The sequence below is a fragment of the Nomascus leucogenys genome, chromosome 10, assembly GCF_006542625.1.
Source record: "Nomascus leucogenys isolate Asia chromosome 10, Asia_NLE_v1, whole genome shotgun sequence".
Classification (NCBI taxonomy): domain Eukaryota; kingdom Metazoa; phylum Chordata; class Mammalia; order Primates; family Hylobatidae; genus Nomascus; species Nomascus leucogenys.
The window spans coordinates 28,985,565-29,011,653 of record NC_044390.1 but is presented as its reverse complement, the minus strand read 5'-3'; the positions used below and the strand labels follow the sequence as shown (position 1 = coordinate 29,011,653).

The following is a 26,089-nucleotide window of genomic DNA, read 5'->3' as shown; positions in this document are numbered from 1 at the left end:
TATCCTATATATTTTACATAAGTGGAATCACACAATATTGGTCCTTTTGTGTTTGGCTTATTTCACTTGGCATAATATTTTCAATGTCAATCCATGTTGTAGCATGTAACAAAAACTTTATTCCTGTGTCTGAATAATATTTCATCGTATATATATACTACATTTCCTTTATGCATTCATCTGCTGATGGACACATGGATTGTTTTGATGTTCTGGTTATTATGAATAATGCTGCTATGAACATTGCTGCACTTGAATCAATTTGAGTACCCGTTTTTAATTCTTTTGGAGTAGAATTGCTGGGTCATGTGGTCATCCTATATTTAGCTCATATCCAGAATATATAAAGAACTCCTGACTTTAAAAGACAACCCAATTTAAAAGTGGGCAAAGGACTTGATATTTCTCCAAAGAAGATATACAAATGGCCAACAAACACATGAAAAGATGTTCAATATCATTAGTAAGAAGGCAAATGCAAATCCAAACCACAATTAGGTACTACTTCGTACCTACTAGAGGGGTAATAATTTTTAAAAAGAGGAAAATAAAGTGTTGGTGAGGATGTGGAGAAATTAGAACCCTTGTACATTACTGGTGGGAATGTGAAATAGTGCAGTCGCTGTGGAAAATTGTTTGACAGTTCCTCAAAAACTAAATTAAGAAATAATTTGCAAATATTTTCTCTCATTCTGTAGGTTGACTCTTCACTTACTTGATGGTGTCCCTTTGATGCATGAAGTTTTAAATTTTCGTGAAGTCCAATTTATCTCTTTGTATTGTTGTTACTTGTGCTTTTAGTGTCATATCTAAGAATGCATTGCCAAATACAAGGTCATAACAATTTACTCCAGTTTTCTTCTAAGAGTTTTATGGTTTTAGCTGCAATTTTGGGTTGTAGATCCATTTTGAGTTAACTTTCTGAGTTAATTTTTGAGTTAATTTTTACATATAGTGTCTAAGGTCCAACTTCATTCTTTCGTATGTGGGAATCCAGTTATCCCAGCACTATTTGTTGAAGACTGTTCTTTTCCCACTGGGTGGACTTGATCCTTTGTAAAAAATAAATTGGTGGCTGGCAAGATGGCTGAATAGGAACAGCTCCAGTCTGCAGCTCCCAGCAAGATCAACACAGAAGGGGGGTGATTTCTGCATTTCCAACTGAGGTGTCTGGCTCATCTCATTAGGACTGGTTAGACAGTGGGTGCAGCCCACAGAGAGTGAACCAAAGCAAGGTCGGGTGTTGCCTCACCCAGGAAGTGCAAGGGGTCAGGGAACTCCCTCCCCTAGCCAAGGGAAGCAGTGAGGGACTGTGCTGTGAAGAACAGTGCATTCTGGCCCAGATACTGTGCTTTTCCCATGGTCTTTGCAAACCACAGACCATGAGATTCCCTCAGGTACCTACACCACAAGAGCCCTGGGTTTCAAGCACAAAACTGAGTGGCCATTTGGGCAGACACCGAGCTAGCTGCAGATTTTTTTTTTCATACCCCACTGGCGTATGGAATGCCAGCGAGACAGAAGCATTCACTCCCCTGGAAACGGGGCTGAAGCCAGGGAGCCAAGTGGTCTAGCTCAGCATATCCCACCCCAACAGAGCCCAGCAAGCTAAGATCCACTGGGTTGAAATACTCGCTGCCAGCACAGCAGTCTGAAGTTGACCTGGGACTCTTGAGCTTGGTGTGGGGAGGGGCGTCCGCCATTACTGAGGCTTGAGTAGGCGGGTTTTCTCCCTCACAGTGTAAACAAAGCCACTGTGAAATTCGAACTGGGCAGGGCCCACCACAGCTCAGCAATGCCACTGTAGCCAGACTGCCTCTACATTCCTCCTCTCTGGGCAGGGCATCTCTGAAAGAAAGGCAGCAGCTCCAGTCAGGGGCTTATAGCTAAAACTCCCATCTCTGTGGGTCAGAGCACCTGGGGGAAGATGTGGCTGTGGGTGCAGCTTCAGCAGACTTAAAACGTTCCTGCCTGCTGGCTCTGAAGAGAGCAGTGGATCTCCCAACACAGCGCTCAAGCTCTGCTAAGGAACAGATTGCCTCCTCAAGTGGGTCCCTGACCTCTGTGCCTCCTGACTGGGAGACACCTCCCAGCAGGGGTCAACAGACACCTCATACAGGAGAGCTCTGGCTGGCATCTGGCAGGTGCCTCTCTGGGACGAAGCTTCCAGAGGAAGGAACAGGCAGCAATCTTTGCTGTTCTGCAGCCTCCGCTGGTGATACCCAGGCAAACAGGGTGGAGTAAACCTCCAGCAAACTCCAGCAGACCTGCAGCAGAGGGGCCTGACTGTTGGAAGGAAAAATTACAAACAGTAATAGCATCAACATTAACAAAAATGACGTCCACACAAAAACCCCATCCGAAGGTCACCCACATTAAAGACCAAAGGTAGATAAATCCACAAAGATGAGGAAAAACCAGTGTAAAAAGGCTGAAAACTCCAAAAACCAGAATGCCTCTTCTTCTCCAAAGGATCACAACTCCTTGCCAGCAAGGGAACAAAACTGGACGGAAAATGAGTTTGACAAATTGACAGAAGTCGGCTTCAGAAGGTGGGTATTAACAAACTCCTCTGAGCTAAAGGAGCATGTTCTAACCCAATGCAAGGAAGCTAAGAGCCTTGAAAAAAGATTAGAAGAATTGCTAACCAGAATAACCAGTATAGAGAAGAATATAAATGACCTGATGGAGCTGAAAAACACAGCATGAGAACTTTATGAAACATACAGAAGTGTCAATAGCCGAGTCAATCAAGCGGACGAAAGGATATCAGAGATTGAAGATCAACTTAATGAAATAAAGTGTGAAGACAAGATTAGAGAAAAAAGAATGAAAAGGAACGAACACAGCCTCCAAAAAATATGGGACTATGTGAAAAGACCAGACCTATGTTTGATTGGTGTACTGAAAGTGATGGGGAGAATGCAACTAAGTTGGAAAACACTCTTCAGGATATCATCCAGGAGAACTTCTCCAACCTAACAAGATAGGACAACATTCAAATTCAGGAAATACATAGAACACCACAAAGATACTCCTTGAGAAGGGCAACCCCAAGACACATAATCGTCAGATTCACCAAGGTTGAAACAAAGGAAAAAATGTTAAGGGCAGCCACAGAGAAAGGTCAGGTTACCCACAAAGGGAAACTCATCAGACTAACAGCAGTCTAACAGTGGGTCTCTCTGCAGAAACCATACAAGCCAGAAGAGAGTGGGGGCCAATATTCAACATTCTTAAAGAAAAGAATTTTCAACCCAGAATTTCATATCCAGCCAAACTAGGCTTCATAAATGAAGGAGAAATAAAATCCTTTACAGGCAAGCACATGCTGAGAGATTATGTCACCATCAGGCCTGCCTTAAAAGAGCTCCTCAAGGAAGCACTAAATATGGAAAGGAAAAACTGGTACCAGCCACTGCAAAAATATACCAAGTTGTAAAGACCATCGATACTATGAAGAAACTGCATCAACTAATGGGCAAAATAACCAGCTAGCATCATGACAGGATCAAATTCATACATAACAATATTAACCTTAAATGTAAAGGGGCTAAATGCCCGAAGTAAAAGACACAGACTGGCAAATTGGATAAAGAGTCAAGAAGACCCATAGGTGTGCTGTATTCAGGAGACCCATCTCATGAGAAAAGATACACGTGGGCTCAAAATAAAGGGATGGAGGAATATTTACCAAGCAAATGGAAAGAAAAAAAAAAAAGCAGGGTTGTAATCCTAGTCTCTGATAAAACAGACTTTACACCAACCCAGATAAAAAAACACAAAGAAGGGCACTACATAATGGTAAAGGGATCAACACAACAAGAACTAACTATCCTAAATAAATACACACCCAATACGGGAACACCCAGATTCATAATGCACATTCTTAGAGACCTACGAAGAGACTTGGACTCCCACACAATAATAGTGGGAGACTTTAACACCCGACTGTCAATATTAGACAGATCAACGAGACAGAAAATTAACAAGGATATTTAGGACTTGAATTCAGCTCTGGATCAAGCAGCCTTAATAGACATCTACATAACTCTCCACCCCAAATCAACAGAATATACATTCTTCTCAGCACCACATCGCACATATTCTAAAATTGACCATGTAATTGGAAGTAAAACACTCCTCAGCAAATGCAAAAGAATGGAAATCATAACAGAAAGTCTCTCAGACCACAGTGCAATCAAATTAGAACTCAGGATTAAGAAAGTCACTCAAAACCACACAACCACATGGAAACTGAACAACCTGCTCTTGAATGACTACTGAGTAAATAACGGAATTAAGGCAGAAATAAATAAGTTCTTTGAAACCAATGAGAACAAAGACACAACGTACCAGAATCTCTGGGATATAGCTAAAGCAGTGTTTAGAAGGAAATTTATAGCACTAAATGCCCACAGGAGAAAGTGGGGAAGATCTAAAATCGATACCCTAACATCACAATAAAAAGAACTAGAGAAGCAAAAGCAAACAAATTCAAAACCTAGCAGAAGACAAGCAATAACTAAGATCAGAGCAAAACTGAAGGAGATAGAGACACGAAAAACCCTTCAAAAAAAATCAATGAATCCAAGAGCTGGTTTTTTGAAAAGATTAACAAAACAGACCACTAGCCAGACTAATAAAGAAGAAAAGAGAGAAGAATCAAATAGCACAATAAAAAATGATAAAGGGGAGGTCACCACTAATCCCACAGAAATACAAACTACCATCAGAAAATACTGTAAACACCTCTACGCAAATAAACTAGAAAATCTGGAAGAAAGAATAAATTCCTGGACACATACACCCTCCCAAGACTAAACCAGGAAGAAGTCGAATCCCTCAGTAGACCAATAACAAGTTCTGAAAATGAGGCAGCAATTAATAGCCTACCAACCAAAAATAAGCCCAGGACCAGATGGATTCACAGCTGAATTCTATCGGAGGTACAAAGAGGAGCTGGTACCATTCCTTCTGAAATTATTCCAAACCAAAAGAAAAAGAGGGACTCCTCTCCAACTCATTTTATAAGGCCAGCACAATCCTGATACCAAAACCTGGCAGAGACGCAACAAAAAAAATTTCAGGCCAATATCCCTGATGAACATCGATGCAAAAATCCTCAATAAAATACTGTCAAACCGAATCCAGAAGCACATCAAAAAGCTGATCCACCAAGATCAAGTCGGTTTCATCCTTGGGATGCAAAGTGGGTTCAACATATGCAAATCAATAAACATATTCCATCACATAAACAGAACCAATGACAAAAACCACATGATTATCTCAACAGATGCCGAAAAGGCCTTTAATAAAATTCAACACCCCTTCATGCTAAAAACTCTCAATAAACTAGGTATCTATGGAATGTATCTCAAAATAATAAGAGCTATTTATGACAAACCTACAGCCAATATCATACTGAGTGGGCAAAAGCTGGAAGCATTCTCTTTGAAAACCAGCACAAGACAAGGATGCCCTCTCTCACCACTCCTACTCAACATAGTACTGGAAGTTCTGGCCAGGGCAATCAGGCAAGAGAAAGAAATAAAGGGTATTCAAATAGGAAAAGAGGAAGTCAAATTGTCTCTGTTTGCAGATGACATGATTGTATATTTAGAAAACCCCATCGTCTCAGCCCAAAATCTGCTTAAGCTGATAAGCAACTTCAGCAAAGTCTCAGGATACAAAAAAATCAATGTGCAAAAATCACAAGCATTCTTATACACCAATAATAGAAAGCCAAATCATGAGTGAACTCCCATTCACAATTGCTACAAACAGAATAAAATACCTAGGACTACAACTTACAAGGGATGTGAAGGACCTGTTCAAGGATAACTACAAACCAGTACTCAGGGAAATAAGAGAGGACACAAACAAATGGAAAAATATTCCATGCTCATGGATAGGAAGAATCAATATCGTGAAAATGGCCACACGGCCCTAAGTAATTTATAGGTTCAGTGCTATACCCATCTAGCTACCACTGACTTTCTTCACAGAATTAGAAAAAACTACTTTAAATTTCACATGGAACCAAAAAAGAGCCCATATAGCCAAGACAATCCTAAGCAAAAAGAACAAAGCTGGAGGCAGCATGCTACCTGACTTCAAACTATACTACAAGGCTACATTAGCCAAAACAGATATATATAGACCGATGGAACAGAACAGAGGCCTCAGAAATAACACCACACATCTACAACCATCTGATCTTGGACAAACCTGACACAAACAAACAATGAGGAAAGGATTCCCTATTTAATAAATCATGTTGGGAAAACTGGCTAGCCATATGCAGAAAACTGAAACTGGTCTCCTTCCTTACACCTTATACAAAAATTATCTCAAGATGGATTAAAGACTTAAACATAAGACCTAAAACCATAAAAACCCAGAAGAAAACCTAGGAAATGCCATTCAGGACACAGGCATGGGCAAAGACTTCATGACTATAACACCAAAAGCAATGGCAACAAAAGTTAAAATTGACAAATGGGATCTAATTAAACTAAAGAGCTTCTGCACAGCAAAAGAGTCCGTCATCAGAGTGAACAGGCAACCTACAGAATGGGAGAAAATTTTTGCCATCTATCCATCTGACAAAGGCTAATATCCAGAATCTACAAGGAACTTAAACAAATTTATGAGAAAAAAACAACCAACCCCATCGATAAGTGGGCAAAGGATATGAACAGACACTTTTCAAAAGAAGACATTTATGCGGGCAACAAACACATGAAAAAAATCATCACTGGTCATTAGAGAAATGCAAATCAAATGATGCACAATGAGATACCATCTCATGCCAGTTAGAATGGCAATTATTAAAAAGTCAGGAAACAACAGATGCTGGAGAGGATGTGGAGAAATAGGAACGCTTTTACACTGTTGGTGGGAGTGTAAATTAGTTCAACCACAGTAGAAGACAGTGTGGTGATTCCTCAAGGATCTACAACTAGAAATACCATTTGACCCAGTGATCCCATTATTGGGTATATACCAAAGGATTATAAATCATTCTACTATAAAGACACATGCACACATATGTTTATTTTGGCACTATTCACAATAGCAAAGACTTGGAACCAACCCAAATGCCCATCAGTGATAGACTGGATAAAGAAAATCTGGCATATATACACCATGGAATACTATGCAGCCATAAAAAAGGATGAGTTAATGTCCTTTGCAGGGACATGGATGAAGCTGGAAACCATCATTCTCAGGAAACTAACTCAGGAATAGAAAACCAAATACCGCATGTTCTTACCCATAAGTGGGAGGTGAACAATGAGAACACATGGACACAGGGAGGGGAACATCACACACTGGGACCTGTCGGTGGGTGAGAGGCTAGGGGAGGGATAGCATTAGGAGAAATACCTAATGTAGATGACGGGTTGATGGGTGCAGCAAACCACCATGGCACGTGTGTACCTATGTAACAAACCTGCACATTCTGTGCTTGTATCCCAGAACTTAAAGAATAATTAAAACAAACAAATAAATTAATTGACCATGGATGTCTGGCTTGACATTTAGACACTCAATTCTACTCCATTGGTCAATATGCCTGTTCTTACATAAGTACCACATTCCTTTGATTACTGTAGCTTTATAGTAAGTTTTGAAATCGAAAAGTGAGAGTCCTCTTTATACTTCTTTTTCAAAATTGTTTTGGCTATTTGTGGCCCCTTGCAATTCCATGTGAATTTGAAAATCTGCTTTCCCATTTTTGCAAAAAAAGGCTTGGAATATTGACATGGATTGTGGTGAATCTGTAGGTTGCTTTTAGTAGTACTGTTATGTTCTTATTTTTTTGAGCCAGGGTCTCACTCTGTCACCCAGGCTGGAGTATAGTAGTGCCGTTACGACACTGCAGCCTTGACCTCTCTGGGCTCAGGTAATCCTCCCACTTCAGCTTCCCAAGTAGCTGAGACTACAGGCGTGTGCCACCATGCCCAGCTAATTTTTCTATTTTTTGTAGAGACATTGTTTTGCCATGTTGTCCAGTCTGGTCTCAAACTCCTGGGCTCAAGCAATCCCTCTGCCTCGGCCTCCCAAAGTGCTGAGGTTACAGGCATGAGCCACTGCGCCTGGCCAAAATCTTAACAATATTAACCTTTTCTACCTGAGAACATGAGGTGGTGTCTTTCCCTTTATTTAGATGTTCTTTAATTTCTTTAGCATTGTTTTATAGTTTTCACTGTAGAAGTCTTTCAGCTTCTTGGTTAAATTTGTTCTTTTAGATGCTATTATTGAATTGCTTTCTTAATTTCGAGAGTGTTTACTGTTAGAAACACAACTGATTTTTGTGTGTTGATCTTATACCCTGCAATTTTTCTTAAGTTCATTAGCTCTAGTAGCTTTCTATGGATTCTTTGGGATTTTCTGTATATATAGGATAATGTCACCTGTTAATTAGAGATAGTTTTACTTCCTTGTTTCCAATTTTGATGACTTCTCTCTTTTTTCTTGCTATGGCTAGAACTTCCAGCACAATGGTAAATAGGAGTGGTGAAAGTGGGAATGTTTGTCTTGTTTCTGATGTTACAGGGAAGGTTTTCAACCTGTCACCACTGAGTCTACTATTGGTGGGTTTTTCATAAATGCCCTTAATCATGTTGAGGAAGTCTCTTCTCTTCCTGGTTTTATGAGGTCTTTCTTTTGATTATGAAAGGGTAATGGATTTTGTCTAATGCCTTTTCTATGCCAATTGAGATGACCATGTGATTTTCCCCCTTCTTAATGTGATATATTACATTGATTTTCTTACATGGAACCAACCTTGCATTTCTGGAATAAATTCCACTTGGTCATGGGGTATAATCTTTCTAATATGCTACTGAATTTTGTTTGCTAGTATTTTGTTAAGGATGTATGAATCTTATTTATAAAGGTTATCGTTTGTAACTTTATTTTCTTGTGATATCTTTATCTGGCTTTGGCATAAGGGTAATGTTAGCCTCAGAGAATAAGTTAGGAAATGTTCCCATCTCTTCTATTTTTTAGAGTTTGAAAAGGATTTGTGCTTGTTCTTTAAAGTTTTGTAGAATTCACCAGTGCAGCCACCTGATCTTGAATTTTTCTTTGGAGGTTTTTGGTTACTGATTCAATCTCTTTATTGTTACAGCTCTATTGAGATTTTCTATTTCTTTTTGAGTCAGTTTATATAATTTGTGAGTTTCTAGGGATTTGTTGGCATACAATTATTCATTCATAGTATTCTCTCATAATCCTATTTCTTTATGATTGGTAGTAACATCCCCACTTTAATTTCTGATTTTAGTCATTTGTGTCTTCTTTCTTGCTTCCTTAGCCTAGCTGATGGTTTATCGATTTTGTTGATTTTTATCAAAGAGCAACTTTTGGTTTGGTTTCACAAATTCTATTTTTTTACACTCTATTTTGTTTATCTAAACTCTAATCTTCACTATTTTCTTCTTCTGCTAGCTTTGGGTTTAGTTTTTTCTTTTTCCAGTTTCTCATGGTATGAAGTAAGGTTATTGATTTGAAATCTCTTTTAATGTAGATGTTCACAGATATATATTTTCCTTACCTTTGCTGCATCTCGTAAGTTTTGTTATACTATATTTTTGTTTTCACTTATCTAAGTATTATCTAATTTCCCTTGTGTTTTTCTTTGACCCATTGAGTTTTTTGGTTTTTTTTTTGTTGTTTTGTTTGTTTCTGAGACAAAGTCTCACTCTGTTGCCCAGGCTGGAGTGCAATGGTGTGATCTCGGCTCACTACAACCTCCGTCTCCCAGGTTCACATGATTCCCATGCCTCAACCACCTGAGTAGCTGGGATTTACTGAGACATGTTATATGGTGTAACATACGGTCTATCCTGGAGAATGTTCCACGTACACTTGAGAAGAATGTGTATTCTTCCGTGGTTGGGTGGATTGTTCTATGTGTCTGCTAGGTCAAGTTGGTTTACAGTGTGGTTCAAGTTAATCCGTTTCCTCCTTATTGATCTTCTATTTAGAGGTTCTACCCATTATTAAAAGTAGTTTACTGAATTCTTCATCTATTGTTATAGAGCTGTTTCTATCTTCCAATTCTGTCAGTTTGCTTTGTATATTTTGGGGCTCTGTTGATTGGTGTGTGTGTATATATATATATATATATATATATATATATATATATGAATTGACCCTTTTATCAATACGCCATGTTCTTTTTGTCTCTTCTAACAATTTTTGACTTAAAGTCTATTTAGTCTGACATTAGTATAACCACCTCAGTTTTCCTTTGGTTACTATTGGCCACCTCAGTTTTCCTTTGGTTACTATTTGCACATAATATTTTTTTCCAATCTTTCATTTTACTCTATTTCTGCCTATGGATCTAAAGTGAATCTCTTATACACAGCACATAGTTGGGTCATGTTTATTTTAATCAATTTTTACAATCTGTCTTTTGCTCAGAGAGTTTATTTACATTTTAAAGTAACTACTGATAAGAACTTACTTCTGATTTTGCTATTTTCTATATGTCATACACGTTTTTTGTTTCTTATTTACTCCATTACTGCCTGCTTTTGTGGTTGCTTCCTGTGTAAACTGTTTGAATTCCCTTCTCATTTTCTTTTGTGTGTATTTTTTAAAATATTTTATTTGTGGTTACTATGGGGATGACATTTACACCTACCTTTAAACAATCTAGTTTGAGTTGATACCAACTTAACTTCAGTAGTACATAGAAACTTTCCTCCTATACAGCTCCATCCTCTCTGCTTTTATGTTGCAACAAACTGTATCCTTATACATTGTATGTCTGATAACAAAGATATGTAATTAAACTATTTTTCATTCATTTATTTTTTAAGTCCTGTAGGAAATAAAAAGTGGACTTACAAACTAAAATTACAATAGCACTAGCTTTTATATTTGTCCAACTATTTACTGAAAATCTTTATTTCTTCATACAGCTTTGAGTTTCATTTTATTACATATTTCCCTTAGCTTTTTTTTGTAGGGCAGGTCTAGTGGTAATGAACTCCCCCAGCTTCTATCTGGGAATGTCTTAATTTCTCCCCCATTTTCGAATGACAGTTTTGCCAGATACAGAATTCTTGATTGACAAGTTTTTCCTTCTACCACTTTAAATACGTCATCTCATTGCCTTCTGGTCTCCATGGTTTCTATGAGAAATCGGTTGTTAATCCTATGGATGATCCCCAGTGTATGTGATAAGTTGCTTCTCTCTGCTGATTTTAAGACTCTCTTTGGCTTTTGACAGTTTGTTGTGGTGTGGGTCTCTCTGAGATCATCCTACTTGGAGTTTGTTGAGTTTCTTGAATTTGTAGATTTATATCTTCCACCAAATTTGGGGATTGGGGGGTCTTCTTTCCTTAAATATTCTTCATTCATTTCTCTGTCTTCTCTTTGTGGAACTCCCATAATGCAATGATAACCCACTTGATGGTGTCCCACGGGTCCTTTAGGCTCTGTTCACGTCACTTCATTCATTTTTCTTTCTCCTCTTCAGACTGGATAATTTCTATGGTCTTATATCTAAGTTTCCTGATTCTGTCTTATGCTTGCTCATATCTGCTTTTGAGTATCTCTAGTGAATTTTCATTTTTGTTACACTTTTCAGCTCCAGAATTTCTTTGGCTCCCTTGAATAATTTGTCTTTATTGATTTTCTCAGAGATGAGTGCCTGTTTAAGTCCTTCAGGTAGTATCCTGACAGGTTAGGACAGACATAAACAATTGTGCATGAGATCCACTCTGCTCCTTCTGGAACTAGGGACTTACACTAGCAATGCAGGGGCTCTTCAAGACTGCTACTGCACTGGGATGGACCTGGGGCAAGGGCAGGTAAAATGCCACAAAGCTTTCCTCCCTTTGCACTTTCTTGACCAGTGTTCACTTGGTTGCTGAACACCTCTGACTGTTTTCCAGAGTTCTGGCAAATTGAGTTGACAGTCTTTGCTTGTTTTCTGATGTTTCTTTGGGGCAAGAAGAGTTTGGAGCTGCCTATTTTGCTCACCCAAAATTTTAAATTTTGAAACCAAATTTTAAATGTTGGTTGCTATAGATACTAAAGATTTAACAGATTTATATACCTAGTGTATCTAGTTTTTTATTACATACCATTGGAGTACGATGTTTCACTTTGGTCTGAATAACACCATCTTTTTCAAACTGTATCATATCATTAAGTGGGTCCCATGGTCGGGTACTACATAAATGAAAAAAAAAAAAAAACCATTTGCTCAATGACTAAACAAAGAACTTTAAAACTTTCTATTCTATGATTCAATTTTATTAATAATTATATACATAGTTCTAATAATGAGATTTCCCCATATCTAATCTTCAGATCCTCAACTTATTTTATAGGCTAACTTCTATCATAACAGTCAAGCTTATAATGAATGCAAAACCAAGTTTAAAAATCTCACACTAATATACATAGTTTAATTAAATAAAAACTACTCCAGCAACAAATATTCTAGAAATAAAGGCAACAAACCATGCTAATATATTGTTTGAAATAAACTATTTTAAGTTACTTACTCTGCAAACTTGTAATGCCATTCTCCTGTGAGTGGATCAAGTTCAAATAATTTGCAAGACCACTCTTCATTTTTTGTTTTCCGATCCCTGGCAGCTTGTCTTTGAGCTTCTTCCAAAACATACTTCTCTTGGGTAGCTTCAGTTTGGTCTTTGGCATTTATGGCTCGAGTTACCCGTTGCCAGAGTCTAATACATGTGCAAAAATAGTATTAAAAATGCAACAGAAAGTAAAATCTATATAGAATAGGCTTCAAATCCCTTGTAGAGAAAATAATGCTCACATGAATTTCTGGCTTTGACAACACTTAACGCTCATAGGCTTAGAAATGAGTCAAGATATAAATCCAGTCCCTTGAGTAGAGAGAAACCTGTTCATAAGTGGAGACTAATTTTTTTTTTACTTGGCAAGAGAAACTTACTACATAGACTCTTAAACTCATGGTAGTAAGTGTTGCTGGCTCAAGATGACAGGAATGTAATGAAGGTAAAGCTCAGGAATCTACGCTTTTAGCAAGCTTCCTAGATGCGTCTTACACTGTTTAAGATCCACTGGCTTCATAAAGATCCATTAATGTAATGCAGTGCTTCTCAAGTTTGGATCCATGAATTATCAGAGAATTTTTATAATCAGAATCTCTGGGGTCAGGCCCAAGTATTGATATATTTTTTAAATGTTTCCCCAAAATATTTTAATGTATTGCCAGTGTTGGGAACCACTGGTTTAACAGAAAAGACTGCTGAGGTAAAATGATTTCCTCTGCTAGTTCTTTCTTCTGTTAAATAAAAGTATATCTATATCCTACCCATCTAGAAAGGCAGCATGTTAAAACCAGAAAAGGCTTTGGGATCAGATAGACTTGAGTCAAGTCCTAGAGCTGCCACTTCTTAGCTGGTGCACTTAAAGTTACTTATCCTAAGTCTCATTTCCTCACCTTCAAATATGCTGAATTATATACCCTCACGAATTATCATATGTATGCCTTGGCAAAGCTTATCTCTGGATAAAGAGCATCAAATGGTTATGGCTGAGACAGAATTTTTAGAACTAGTACATATACATTCTTCCATCTTTGACAACCTCAATTTTAAGTGTAGAAGGGAAGGTACACACAGACTTGAATTCCCATGAGAGAGAATGATATGTATGTGCGAACATGTAGGGAGGACAAAGTTGCATAATGAGTATTAAGTGCCTAGCAAAATATCTTTTATACATAAGTCTCTTTCTCTTAACACAAAGATATAATAACAATAAAACGGGGAACGTGTATACAATATTTGATTCAAAAATATAAGCCATCTAGCAAGAAGTTCATGACTTACGAACAGAAATGATAGCCTTAATTATTACTCAACTAGTAAGTCCTATAGAAGCCAGTCCATCCAGTAACTTTGTTTTTGTTTCAGAGAATGGAACAGAAGTAGATTCTGCACCACTCCCTTTACCTAGAGTTCCAATGCCTAAACCAGGTTAGAAAACAGTTGCCAGGTAGAAACTAAGAGTCACTAATTAGTCCTGTAATCTTATTTAAACAAAAACATTCTTTTCTTTCTTTCTTTTTTTTAAGGTGATGGAGCAGTTGAGAAAGAAAAAAATGAGTAGTTTTGAGCTACAGAAAAGACGATTTATATTATATTTGATATTCATATACACAAAAACAGAATACTGTCACATTCCACAAATGATAAACTATTTTGCTGAATTAAGATATGATAGAAGAAAGGTAACAAAATGACCATATCATTAAGGAATTGAAAAACTACTCTCTGATCCTTATGAAGTTAGCTGTAAAACAGTATACTTACTTCTCTGATTCAAAATCTCCCTGTTCTTCAAATTTTACAGTGTGCCTTATTAATCTCCATTGCTTAATGTCAGGTGTTGGATTCCAGAAAACCTCTGAATTATCAGTCTTTTTATCAGTAATATAAACTTCACTATCCTATATTTAAAGAAATTCAAAATTAATGTAGAGAATTATATTTAGAAGGCAATTATATAGTATAATAATATGATGGTGATAATTTCTTCTGGTTAATCCTCCAGTTAAAAGCATTTTTAAAACAAATATAACTAGCACTTTCCCAAAAACTCCAAGTTTATCATTTTTATAAAAACATTAAGATTGAATACGTAATACTAGTTAATTAAAAAGAATTTGGTTGAATATCCAGTTTGTGAAATTTCATGTTTTACTTAATAAATTTCAAACATTACATGCAAAGCCTCAATAACCATCTCCAAACTGTCCAAATAGAGCATAGTATTTGTTGCAGCTACAATGAGATGCTGTTGACTATCCATGGATTCAATATACTCAAACATACACACACGCATCCCTCTGAAAGAGCCTTTCCTAGCATTAAAAATTTGAGGTCTATCTCTATCAAATAATCTTTCTATCTAAGACATGGACGGTCTTGCTCTCTTGTGTAGGCTGGAGTGCAGCGGTGCTATCTACCTTATCTATCTAATCTATTTTACCTATCTAATTTATCTACCTGTGTATCCATCCTTCTCCTCTTTCTCTCTCTCTGTCATCTCTCGCTCTCATCTCTGTCTTATCTATCTGTCTGAGACAGGGTCTTGCTCTCTCGCCCAGGCTGGAGTGCAGTAGCACAATCATGGCTCACTGCAGCTTCCACCTCCCAGGCTCAAGCAATCCTCCTGCCTTAGCTTCCTGAGTAGCTGGGACAGGCATGTGCCATCATGCCCATCTAATTTTTTTATTTTTATTTTTAGTAGAGAAGAGGTCTCGTTATGTCACCCAGGCTGATCTCAAACTCCTGAGCTTCCCAAAGTGCTGGAATTATAGGTGTGAGCCACCCCACCCAGACAGAAATTTCATTTTTTAAAAATGACTGCTGCTTTATCTTTTTTCCAGAAGACGCTCAGATTTAAGGCAGTTAAAAAAAATTTTCAGAGTGTATGTGGCCACTTAGCGGAGTCCCTAAATACAGTTTCACTTTCTCATATTTCTCAACATTTTCTGCTTACTGCATGCAGAAAGGAGCATATACTCAGTGCTCATAGTATGGTATATCCATGCAGTACCATGATTCTTTTTATTCATTTAAGCGTCTCTTAACAAAATTACATAAATATGAATTTAGGTTAGCAGAGAAGTAAATAAAAGCCATTGCTCTCACACACCACTATATCCTTTCCATGTTCCACTGAAAGGAATATAACTCTAATTGGAACTATGCCTCTTTCTTCTATGTGAGTAGAGTGCTGTGCAAAAAAGCACAGCCCTGGGGCCAGGGTTCCTGGGCTTTAATTCTTGTTCCACCACCTACTTTGAGCAAATTATGTGAACTCTCTGTGCCTCAGTGTCTTCTTCTGTAAAATGGGGACAATAATAAACAATAATAAAATGAGCATGGCACCTATATACTCACCTCATAGGGTTATATGTTATAAATATTAAATCAGTTAATATGAGTAACATTCTTAAATAATGCAGTAAGTCATATATAAGTGTTAGCTATTTCTACTGATTTTAAAGTTTTGGAAATAAAATATTACAAAAAATTAATTATTGTTAACAGATCAACACCAAAATATCTGCTATTAAGATGAAGCTTATGTTAAATAGTGATGTTTTCAGCAACGGAATAAGTTTTAAATTTTAAATGTGATTTTTTTTTTTCCCACAGAATAAAATTCTTTTTGTAAAGCTCATATACACAATACTTACCCAATGACCTTCCAAAGTAGCTAGGACTTCTTTTCCCAGTTTAAGTTTCCCTGATATTTGATTAACACAGTCACTACTCCCTAGGAATGGCTTTTAAACGAGAAAATGTTAAACATTTTACTTTTCACTTATATTTACATATAATGTAAAACCAGAACAAAAAAAACCAACAAAAATTACTTGTATAGTTACAGTACTCTTGAATGCACAAGCAGTAAAAAATACCGACTCAAATTTTAGTTAGAAATGTTTAATAAGAAATCTGAATTGCTGCTATGAAAAAATAGGATAAAACAAGCAGACTATATTAAATCAAAATAAACATATTAAGAAAGATCACACTGATATAACTGACTCATGTTCCATGTATGCTCAAATCCTGTGTCCTCCCCTAACTGTCAAGACTGTGCCGTATCAATGTGATGTTATCTTAAGCAATAACAACTCAGTCAACCTAAGGGAATTAATGATCCATTGAAATAAATAACACCCCTTCCTTAAAAAACAAACAAACAAAAGTAAAATACATAGCTAAAAAAAAGCCTCCAAAAATAAAATTAGAAGGAATATATTTTGAGTTACTATAATGCCTTACTAACATCTCTCCTTAGACAAAATTTTGATGCTCCAATGTAATACTTAAAGGCGTCATATATACTTAAGAACTCATTCATCATGATCTTCAAACATTATCATCACCATACAAGCAAAATTTTGCCAAGGTGAAAGAAAAATAAAACAAAAGACATTGCATCAAATAATACTTAAGAGATCTTTTTTATCAGAGCAAAATTGCTTGTCAGCTGGATATCAACATAGCAGCAATTTAGTAATAAATATTACATAGTTCACAGAAATATTTTTATCTGAATATACTATTGTTCAAGAACAATTAATTCACATTAAGTTCTCAAATTTCCCTTTCATTTTGAGGCAGACAAAAATTTCCAAAGATGGCCTTGACAATACGTACCCTCTCCCCTTCAGCCCACATACTCTTCCTCAAGGAGACCTTGCCACTCTCCCAATGAGAAGTGGGGTCTATATTTCTTCTCCTTGAATTTGGATGCTCTTACAATTCTCCAAATAATAGAAGATAGTCGAAGTGATATAATTTGGCTTCTCAGGCTAGATCATGGAAAGCAAATGCAGGTTCTGCCTTGCTCACTGGGGCACTTGCACTTTGAAACCCTCAACTGCCAAGTAGGAAGTCTACTTTGAGGCTGTCACGCTGTCAGGAAACCAAGTCACATGGAAAGGCCATGTATACAGGTGCTCAGATTAGCAGTCCTAGTCCTTCGGTCACCCTAGACCAGGTATCAAATATGTAAGTGATAAGCCTTCGGGTGATTACAGTCCCTAACTACTGAGTCACCCATGGCCTACAAAGTCTTTCTGAGACCCCAGACATTATGATGCAGAGATAAGCTATCCCCAATATACCCTGTCCAAATTTTTGACCCACAGAACTCATGAGGAACAGCACATAGTTATTAAGTCTGTGAGTTTTAGAGTAATTTATTACACAGAAACAGTGACTAATTCAACTGTGCCTTGGTTTACACAGCTAGACTGCAAGATGACACATATCTTCTGGTATTTGGTAAAAACAATCCTTTAATTTACTAAGAAATTTCTATCCAATCACTTCTTAAATCTCATCTTCTATATAATAACCACAGTTTTATTAATTAAGATGAAAAACAAAAAATGTCTTTGTGTTAATTTGAATTTTCCAAGGTTGCTATCTTAGGCTATCCGAAGATATTCACCCAGCCTTGCCCTTATTCCTTAGATGCACTTATCCTTGACGTGACATAAATTGTGTTTTTACATTTAGTCCTTAATTAGGAAATACATGGTGCCCTTTATTCAATATTTATTGTATGGCTCTCCTTTAGCTAGGTGATACCTACTATATTGTCTACTAACCTTTAATTTAAATTCAAGTATTGCACTGTATCCAGTTTTTTGACATGTAATATTGACTGTTCCACCAAGCTCCAGTGTCATTGTACCATAAAGAATTCCTAAAGGAAAAAGATTTGACAAAAAATTGGAGAGAGAGTATAGTATATGGCTCACAATAAACAGTTTAGTAATCTAATCTCCTTTTAGGAGAAACATAATTCAAAATCACTCTGTCCCACTCAAATGAAAATCTATAATATAGACATAAAGTTGGTTCTGTAGGATATAAATAGATAACAGCTGATTCACATTATGTGCAGATTTCATATCTGTAAATTCACCTACTCAGTAAAATATCAATACCCACAGTGCTTCTGTAGTCATTTGGAGACATGTGCAGAGTAGCAAAAAATTTGAGTCACCCAATGCACACATTCTGAGCTGAGGCTGAGCAAGGCAAACACTCTTGTTTCAGCTCCCACATTGTCAAAAAAAAAAGCGTCCTCTTTGCAGTGTATTTAGTATCATGTTTTCACATTTTGTGCTTTTCATTGGTGGTTTTGCTGTTTAAAATAGACCCACATGTAGTGTTGCAGTGCTGTCTAGTGTTCCTAAGTGCAAGAAAGCTATACTGTATCTTATGGGGAAAATGTGTGTTAAAAGCTACGTTTAGGCTTTAGTTCTGTTGGCTGTTAGTTCAATGTTAATGAATCAGTAATATGTAATTAATGTTATAATTACATCAGGTTTCTTTAAATAGAAGCATACATAAAACAAGGTTATGTACTGATTAATTGGCTGATGAAAATGTTAGGACAAGAGGCTCACAGGAATCCAATCTCATACTCCCCCAGGAGCAATGGCTCAGTCTTTGCTAACTCCGTGGTGACTTTATGTAACATAACTACTACAAATAACAAGAATCAAATGCATAAGCAAAGCGAACAAAAAACTACAAAATAAGTTCTGTGGTTAAAAGCTGGGGAAACTCTGGGTTTAACAAAGCTAAACAGGTTGTGCGTGTATCTGCTGTTGGTCTAAGATGTTAAGGCAGCCTTTAACATGCAATGTACATACAATATTATCTTTTGAGAGGGGAACAGACTATGCAATGTTTCTCATACTTATTTGGCTATGGAACTCTTATTTTACAAAACAATTTGTGAGACTAGTGACTTGGGGGAACACACCTTAGAAGACATACACGGTGAAACACTGTCTCTACTAAAAATACAAAAAAAAAAAATTAGCCGGGCGTGGTGGCGGGCGCCTGTAGTCCCAGCTACTAGGAGAGGCTGAGGCAGGAGAATGGCGTGAACCCGGGAGGCGGAGCTTGCAGTGAGCCGAGATTGCGCCACTGCATTCCAGCCTGGGCGACAGAGCGAGACTCCGTCTCAAAAAAAAAAAAAAAAAAAAAAAAAGAAAACATACAGGGTGAAACCATCTTATAAAAATCATTTCATATGCTCATTCACAAGCGGTTATAACTTCTTTTCTTTTTCCACGCATTGCTATAAAAAATTTTCCCTATTGTTAGCTAAGTAGGGTATGGATATCTACATGGAATATAATTTTATTTTTTCTAAATGATAGAAAATTTAAAAATATGTGTTCTTATCAATTCATAATTAAAGATATTTCACTCCATGCTTACTTCAAGAACTATACTTGAAGCTCTAAGAATAATCTAGACTGAGGCCATAAGTTAGCCTCTTTTGTACATGCTGGGTTGGCCTTCAGTAAGATTCAACCCTCCGAGGTTTCTCAACTGTCAAATAAGGCCATATCAAATAATTCCTTTCTTTAAAAATTATACTTTAAGTTCTGGGATACATGTGCAGAACGTGCAGCTTTGTTATATAGGTATACACGTGCCATGGTGGTTTGCTGTACTTATCAACCCATCATCTACATTAGGTATTTCTCCTAATGCTATCCCTTCCCTTGCCCCCCACCTCCCAATAGGTCCCAGTGTATGATGTTCCCTTCCCTGTGCCCATGTGTTCTCATTGTTCAACTCCCACTTATGAGTGACATCATGTGGTGTTTGGTTTTCTGTTTCTGTGTTAGTTTGCTGAGAATGGTTTCCAGCTTCATCCATGTCCCTGCAAAGGACATAAACTCATCCTTTTTTATGGCTGCATAGTATTCCATGGTGTGTATGTGCCACATTTTCTTTATCCAGTTTATCACTGATGGGCATTTGGGGTGGTTCCAAGTCTTTGCTATTGTGAATAGTGCTGCAATAAACATACATGTGCATGTGTATTTATAGCAGAATAATTTATAACCCTTTGGGTATATACCCAGTAATGTGATTGCTGGGTCAAATGGTATTTCTAGCTCTAGATCCTTGAGGGATCTCACCACACTGTCTTCCACAATAGTTGAACTAATTTACACTCCCACCAACAATGTAAAAGCGTTCCTATTTCTGCTTTTTTTATGTTACTTCCTGACTTTTTAATGATCACCATTCTAACTGGCATGAGATGCTATCTCATTGTGGTTTGATTTGCATTTCTCTAATGACCAGTGATAATGAGCTTTTTTTCATGTTGGTCACATAAATGTCTTCTTTTGAAAAGTGTCTGTTCGTATCCTTTGCCCACTTTTCATATTGAATAATTTCTATGTTTTCATGAATCAGTTCCCAAAATAAAGGATAATTACCAAAAAAGTTATTTTTAAGATTTTAAGAAACCGGTTGGAAGGGAGGATACACGTCATGACCACACTAAACTGATGCAAAATAGTTGAAAGTTCAGAGTGCAGAGGTAAACCACCTGGGTTCAGATCCTGACTTGCCACATTTTAGCTGTGTGATCTCAGGCACATTAACCTCTCTGTGCTTCATTTTTCCTCTTCTAAAAAAAGGGAAATAATAATATTTCTATTTTATAGGAGCTGCTGAAATGATTAAATAAATGCATTGAACAGTTGGGTGCCTAGCATGTTGTAATGTTGTAGACGACAATTAGGTAATACCCTTATCTGTATTTTAAATAATGGGGCAAAAAGCATAATACATTAATAAATTGCCAAATAAGGGTGAGAAAAATCTTTTAAAAACTTGGTACATTAAAAAATAGTAAATTAAAATTTTAAAAAAGCATGGTGGTTCAAAAAGATGAAAATCATCTTTACAGATTCTGAAATAATAGACACTTTTGTCAAATTTGAAAATTTGCACATCAGGCAAGTGCAAAGAAATTCCATTATGATAAATCAGTCTCTTCTGACTAAAGTACATATCACAAAAAGTCCATTACAGGTGAATTAATTCACCACAGAAATAGTCAGCAAATGATAGCAATAATCTTAAATATCTGTAAACCAAGGATGCTTTCAAACAAAATTTAAGTCTGACTCCATCAATCACAAAGTGTAACAAATCACAGCTACATACATTTACTTAAAAGGAAAGCTTAATATCTTTTTCAAGTATAGAAAATATTTACCTTTACAATGAGCGTATGGCATTGTCATTACATAATCTTCACCTCTATTCAAGAAAGTTAACCGTGCTTCTCCCTCTAATATTGCAGATAATGAGTTTCCTGAAATAAATAGTTGTTTATTACATTTCACAAAACTTATTCAACTAATTCAAAACAAAATATATTTAGAACACCTACCAGACATCTGCAGTGGAAATTCTTTAAAATGTCTCAATCTCAATGTGCCCAAACATGTATTCATTACCTTATATCCAAAACATATTTCATCCATATTCTCATTTTTACATAATGACTACTTTTAAAAGATACAGTTATGTGCTTTTTTTTTTTTTTTTTTGAGATGGAGTCTCTGTCACTCTGTTGCCTAGGCTGGAGTGCAGTGGAGTGATCTCGACTCACTGCAATCTCCACCTCCAGGGTTCAGCAATTCTCCTGTCTCAGCCTCCCGAGTGGCTGGGATTACAGGCGTGCACCACCATACCCAGCTAATTTTTATATCTGCAGTAGAGACAGGGTTTCCCCATGTTGGCCAAGCTGGTTTTAACTCCTGACCTTGGGTGATCTGCCCACCTCGGCCTCCCAAACTGCTGGGATTACAGGCATGAGCCACTGCACCCGGCCTGTTTTATGAGAGTTATAAGAAAATGAGAAAACATGTAGAATAGTTAATATTAATAAAACACTGTTTCACTGTATAGCCTAATTTTCTTTTTTGAATAAAACCATTATTTTTTAGCTGTAAGTCACATTATTTACAAATCTCAAGCTTTAAATGCTTATAATTAATCCTATAGACAATTTAGAAAAATAAAAAATATGTATAAAGCACCAAAATGCAGTCAACAATAAAATACTATGGTAATTTCTTCTAAGTTTTCTCCTGTATGCATTTTCTCTCCTTCTATTCTCAGCTTTACTGAAGTATAAATTTACATACAGTAACCAACCAATTTTAAGTGTGAAATTTGAGTTTTGGAAATTGCAGAGTCATATAACCACCACCACAATCAAGATATAGAACTTCCCATTATCCCCCAAAAAGTTCCTCCTTGCCCCTGAGCAGTCAATCCTTTCCCTTAGCCCCAGGACACCAATGGTCCACTTTAAATCACTGGCTTTACCTATTCTAGAATTCTGTACAGATGGCATTATAGAATATGTAGCTTGCTGTGTTTTACTTCCTTCAATTAGCACAATGTCTTTCAGGTTCATCCACATTGTTGTATAAGAATTCTATTCCTTTTTATTGCTAGTTAGCATTCTGTAGTTGTGATTATTTCCTTACTAGTTGATGGTCCTTAGGTTTTGTTTAGTCCTGAATTGTTATGAATAATGTTGTGTATACTTAAGAACATTTATGTACAAGACTTTATGTAGACATCTATTTTCATTTTTCATGGGTAAATACCTAGGAGTGGAATTTCTGAGTTTATGGTAAATGTATGTTTAACTATGGACAATCATTTCTCCCATGTCAAAAAACATTTGACCATGTGTACAGGTCTACATCTGAACTCTATTCCATCCCATTAATTTATATATCTACCATTACGTCAATTCCACACTGTAATGATTACCTTAGCTTTATACTAAAATCAGGCAATGAAAGACCTATCTTGTTCTTTTTCAAAATTGTTTGGCTGTTTTGGGTCCTTGACTTTTCAACGGAATTTTAGAGCCAACTTGCCAATATCTTCAAAAAAGCCTGCTAAGATTATGATTAGGATTGCACTGAGTCTATGGCTCAATTAAGGGAGCTCCATTATCTTAGCACTATTAAATATCTCAATATATAAACATAGCCTATCTGTCCATTTATTTGGATCTTCTTTAATTCTCCTCAGCAATGTTTTAGTCTTCAGTATACAGGACTTACATATCTTTTATTAAATTTATTTTTAAATATATTATTTGGATGCTATTATAATTGGAGTTGTTTTTAAATTTCATTCTGAGCCAGGTATGGTGATGGGTGCCTGTAATCCCAGCTACTCAGGAGGCTGAGTTGAGAGGATTCCTTGAGCTCAGGAGTTTGAGACCAGCGACATAGTGAGACACTGTCTCAAAAAAAAAAAAAAAAAAAAAAAAAAATCTCTCTGCAAGTATTCATTTCTAGTATACAGAAATACAACTGATTTTTCTTTTTTGACCATGCATCTTGAGACCTTACTAAATTCACTTATTAGTTATATGAGCTTTTTCTGTAGATTCTTGAAGATTTTCTGTGTAATCTGGTATATAAATAGCTTATCTTCTTCCTTTCAATCTGTATGCTATTTTTCCCTTTAATTTGCCTACTGCATTGGCTAGGACCTCTAACACAATTTTGTACAGAAGCAATGAGAGTAAACATCCTTGCCTTGTTCTTGATCTTAGGTAGAAATTATTCAATTTTCACCTTAAAAGTATGAAGTTGGCTATATATTTTTCATAGATGCCTTTAATCTAGTCCTAGTTCCTTGAGGACTAAGAAATAAATAGGTGTTGAATTCTGTCAAATCATTTTTCCATATCTATAGAAATCACACTTTTCTTCTCTCTTATTCTATTAATATGGTAAATTACACTGTTTATCAGATGATAAACCAACCTTGTATTCCTGAGATAAAATCCATTTCATCATGATATATTATTCTTTTAATATACTGATCATGACACCTTTATTTATATGTATATGTCCATATATTATCTTCCCATATGTTGATTTGTTACTACTTAAGAATTTTTACATGTATATTCATAAAGGATATTAGATCTGTAGTTTATTTTCTTGTAATCTCTGGTTTGGGGATCAGGATAATCCTGGCCTCATAAAGTGATCTGAGGAGTGTTTTTTCTTCTTCTATTTTCTGCCAAAAATTGTGTAGAACTGTTATTTCTGCCTTAAATCTTTAGAAGAACTCAAGACATCTGGGCCTGGAGTATATCCTTGAAGAAAGATTTTAAATTACTAAATCAATTTATCTGATATAAGGCTATTACAATTTTACACCACTTCTTGGGTCAGCTGTGGTAATTTGTGTCTCTTAAGAAATTTGCCCATTTCAAATTTCTGTCTCTTTTAATTCTATTTTTGCTTCACTGAAGTTCTGTGATTAGGTACACAGGCATTTACGATTATTATGTTATCCTGATGTACTGAACCTTTTTATTTCATTATGAAATGTTCTTTATCTCTATTAACACTTTTTGTTTTGAAATCTATTTTATTAAAATACTCACTCAACCCTACTTGTACTTAATACTTGCATAGTTTAGCTTTTAACTTTTACTTTCCATTTACTTTCTCTTTTTTTTCCTTTCTTGAGACAGAGTCTTGCTCTTGTTGCCCAGGCTGGAGTGCAGTGGCATGATCTCAGCTCATTGCAACCTCTGCCTCCCGGGTTCAAGTGATTGTCCTGCCTTAGCACTCCAAGTAGCTGGGATTACAGGTGTACACCACCATGCCCAGCTAATTTTTGTATTTTTAGTAGAGACAGGGTTTCACCATTTTGGCCCGGCTAGTATCGAACTCCTGACCTCAGGTGATCTACCCACCTTGGTCTCCCAAAGTGCTGGGATTACAGGCCTGAGCCACCATGCGCGGCCTACTTTCCATTTACTTTCAACTTATTTGTGTGTCTACATTTAAGGTATGTTGGTCCTTGCTGTTTTAGCTAATCTGATAATCACTGTCTTTAAATTAGATTATTTGGGCCATTAAGACTGATACAATCATATTATTGGGTTTTGGTCTATCATTTTGCTATGTGTTTTCTATCTGTCCCCTCTGATTTTTGTTCCTTGATTGGGCTTTCCTGTTTCTTTTATACATTATTTAAATTATTGTTTAAATTTTTTAAAGAATTTCATTTTAATTTTCTTACTGACTTTTTACCTATACTTTTTGGTGGCGATTTTTCTTTGTGTGTGTGTGTGTTTGCCTTAGTGTAGGGCTTCTCAATGGTAGCACTACTGACATTTAGGGCACTGGATAATTATTTGTTGTAGGGGGTTGTCCTGTGCATTGCAGGATGTTTAAGCAGCATTCCTGGCATCTACCTACTGGATCTCGCAACTGTGAGAACCCAAAGTGTCTTCAGACATTGTCAAATGTCTCCTGAGGAGAACCACTGCTTTAGGGATTACAATATTTATCTTTAAAATGTCACAGTCGGCTGGGTGCAGAGGCTCATGCCTGTAATCCCAGCACTTTGGGAGGCTGAGGCGGGTGGATCACTTGAGGTCAGGAGTTCGAGACCAGCCTGACCAACATGGTTAAACCCCATCTCTACTAAAAATACAAAAATTAGCTGGGTGTGGTGGTGGGCACCTGTAATCCCAAGTACTTGGGAGGCTGAGGCAGGAGAATCGCTTGAACCCAAGAGGCAGAGGTTGCAGTGAGCCAAGATTGTGCCATTGCACTCACTTACAGTTAATCTTTTACCACTTTATATAGAATAGAAAATTTTGCTATCTCTGGGTCCATTCTCTT

At 36.6% G+C, this 26,089-nt stretch overlaps 1 protein-coding gene across 4 annotated transcripts in view; it reads right to left on the bottom strand.

Annotated features, from left to right (window-relative positions):
* OSBPL8 (oxysterol binding protein like 8) overlaps positions 1–26,089 on the bottom strand; it is a 216,193-nt gene that overhangs the window by 10,752 nt on the left and 179,352 nt on the right. For all 4 annotated transcript variants that reach the window (XM_030819936.1, XM_030819938.1, XM_030819937.1 and 1 more), the window contains 6 exons: positions 21,616–21,714; positions 18,176–18,273; positions 16,244–16,333; positions 14,349–14,485; positions 12,543–12,728; positions 12,117–12,204 (listed from right to left, as the gene is read on the bottom strand). In XM_030819936.1, the coding sequence (XP_030675796.1) occupies positions 12,117–12,204; positions 12,543–12,728; positions 14,349–14,485; positions 16,244–16,333; positions 18,176–18,273; positions 21,616–21,714 (698 nt within the window). The remainder of the gene's footprint in view (positions 1–12,116; positions 12,205–12,542; positions 12,729–14,348; positions 14,486–16,243; positions 16,334–18,175; positions 18,274–21,615; positions 21,715–26,089) is intronic.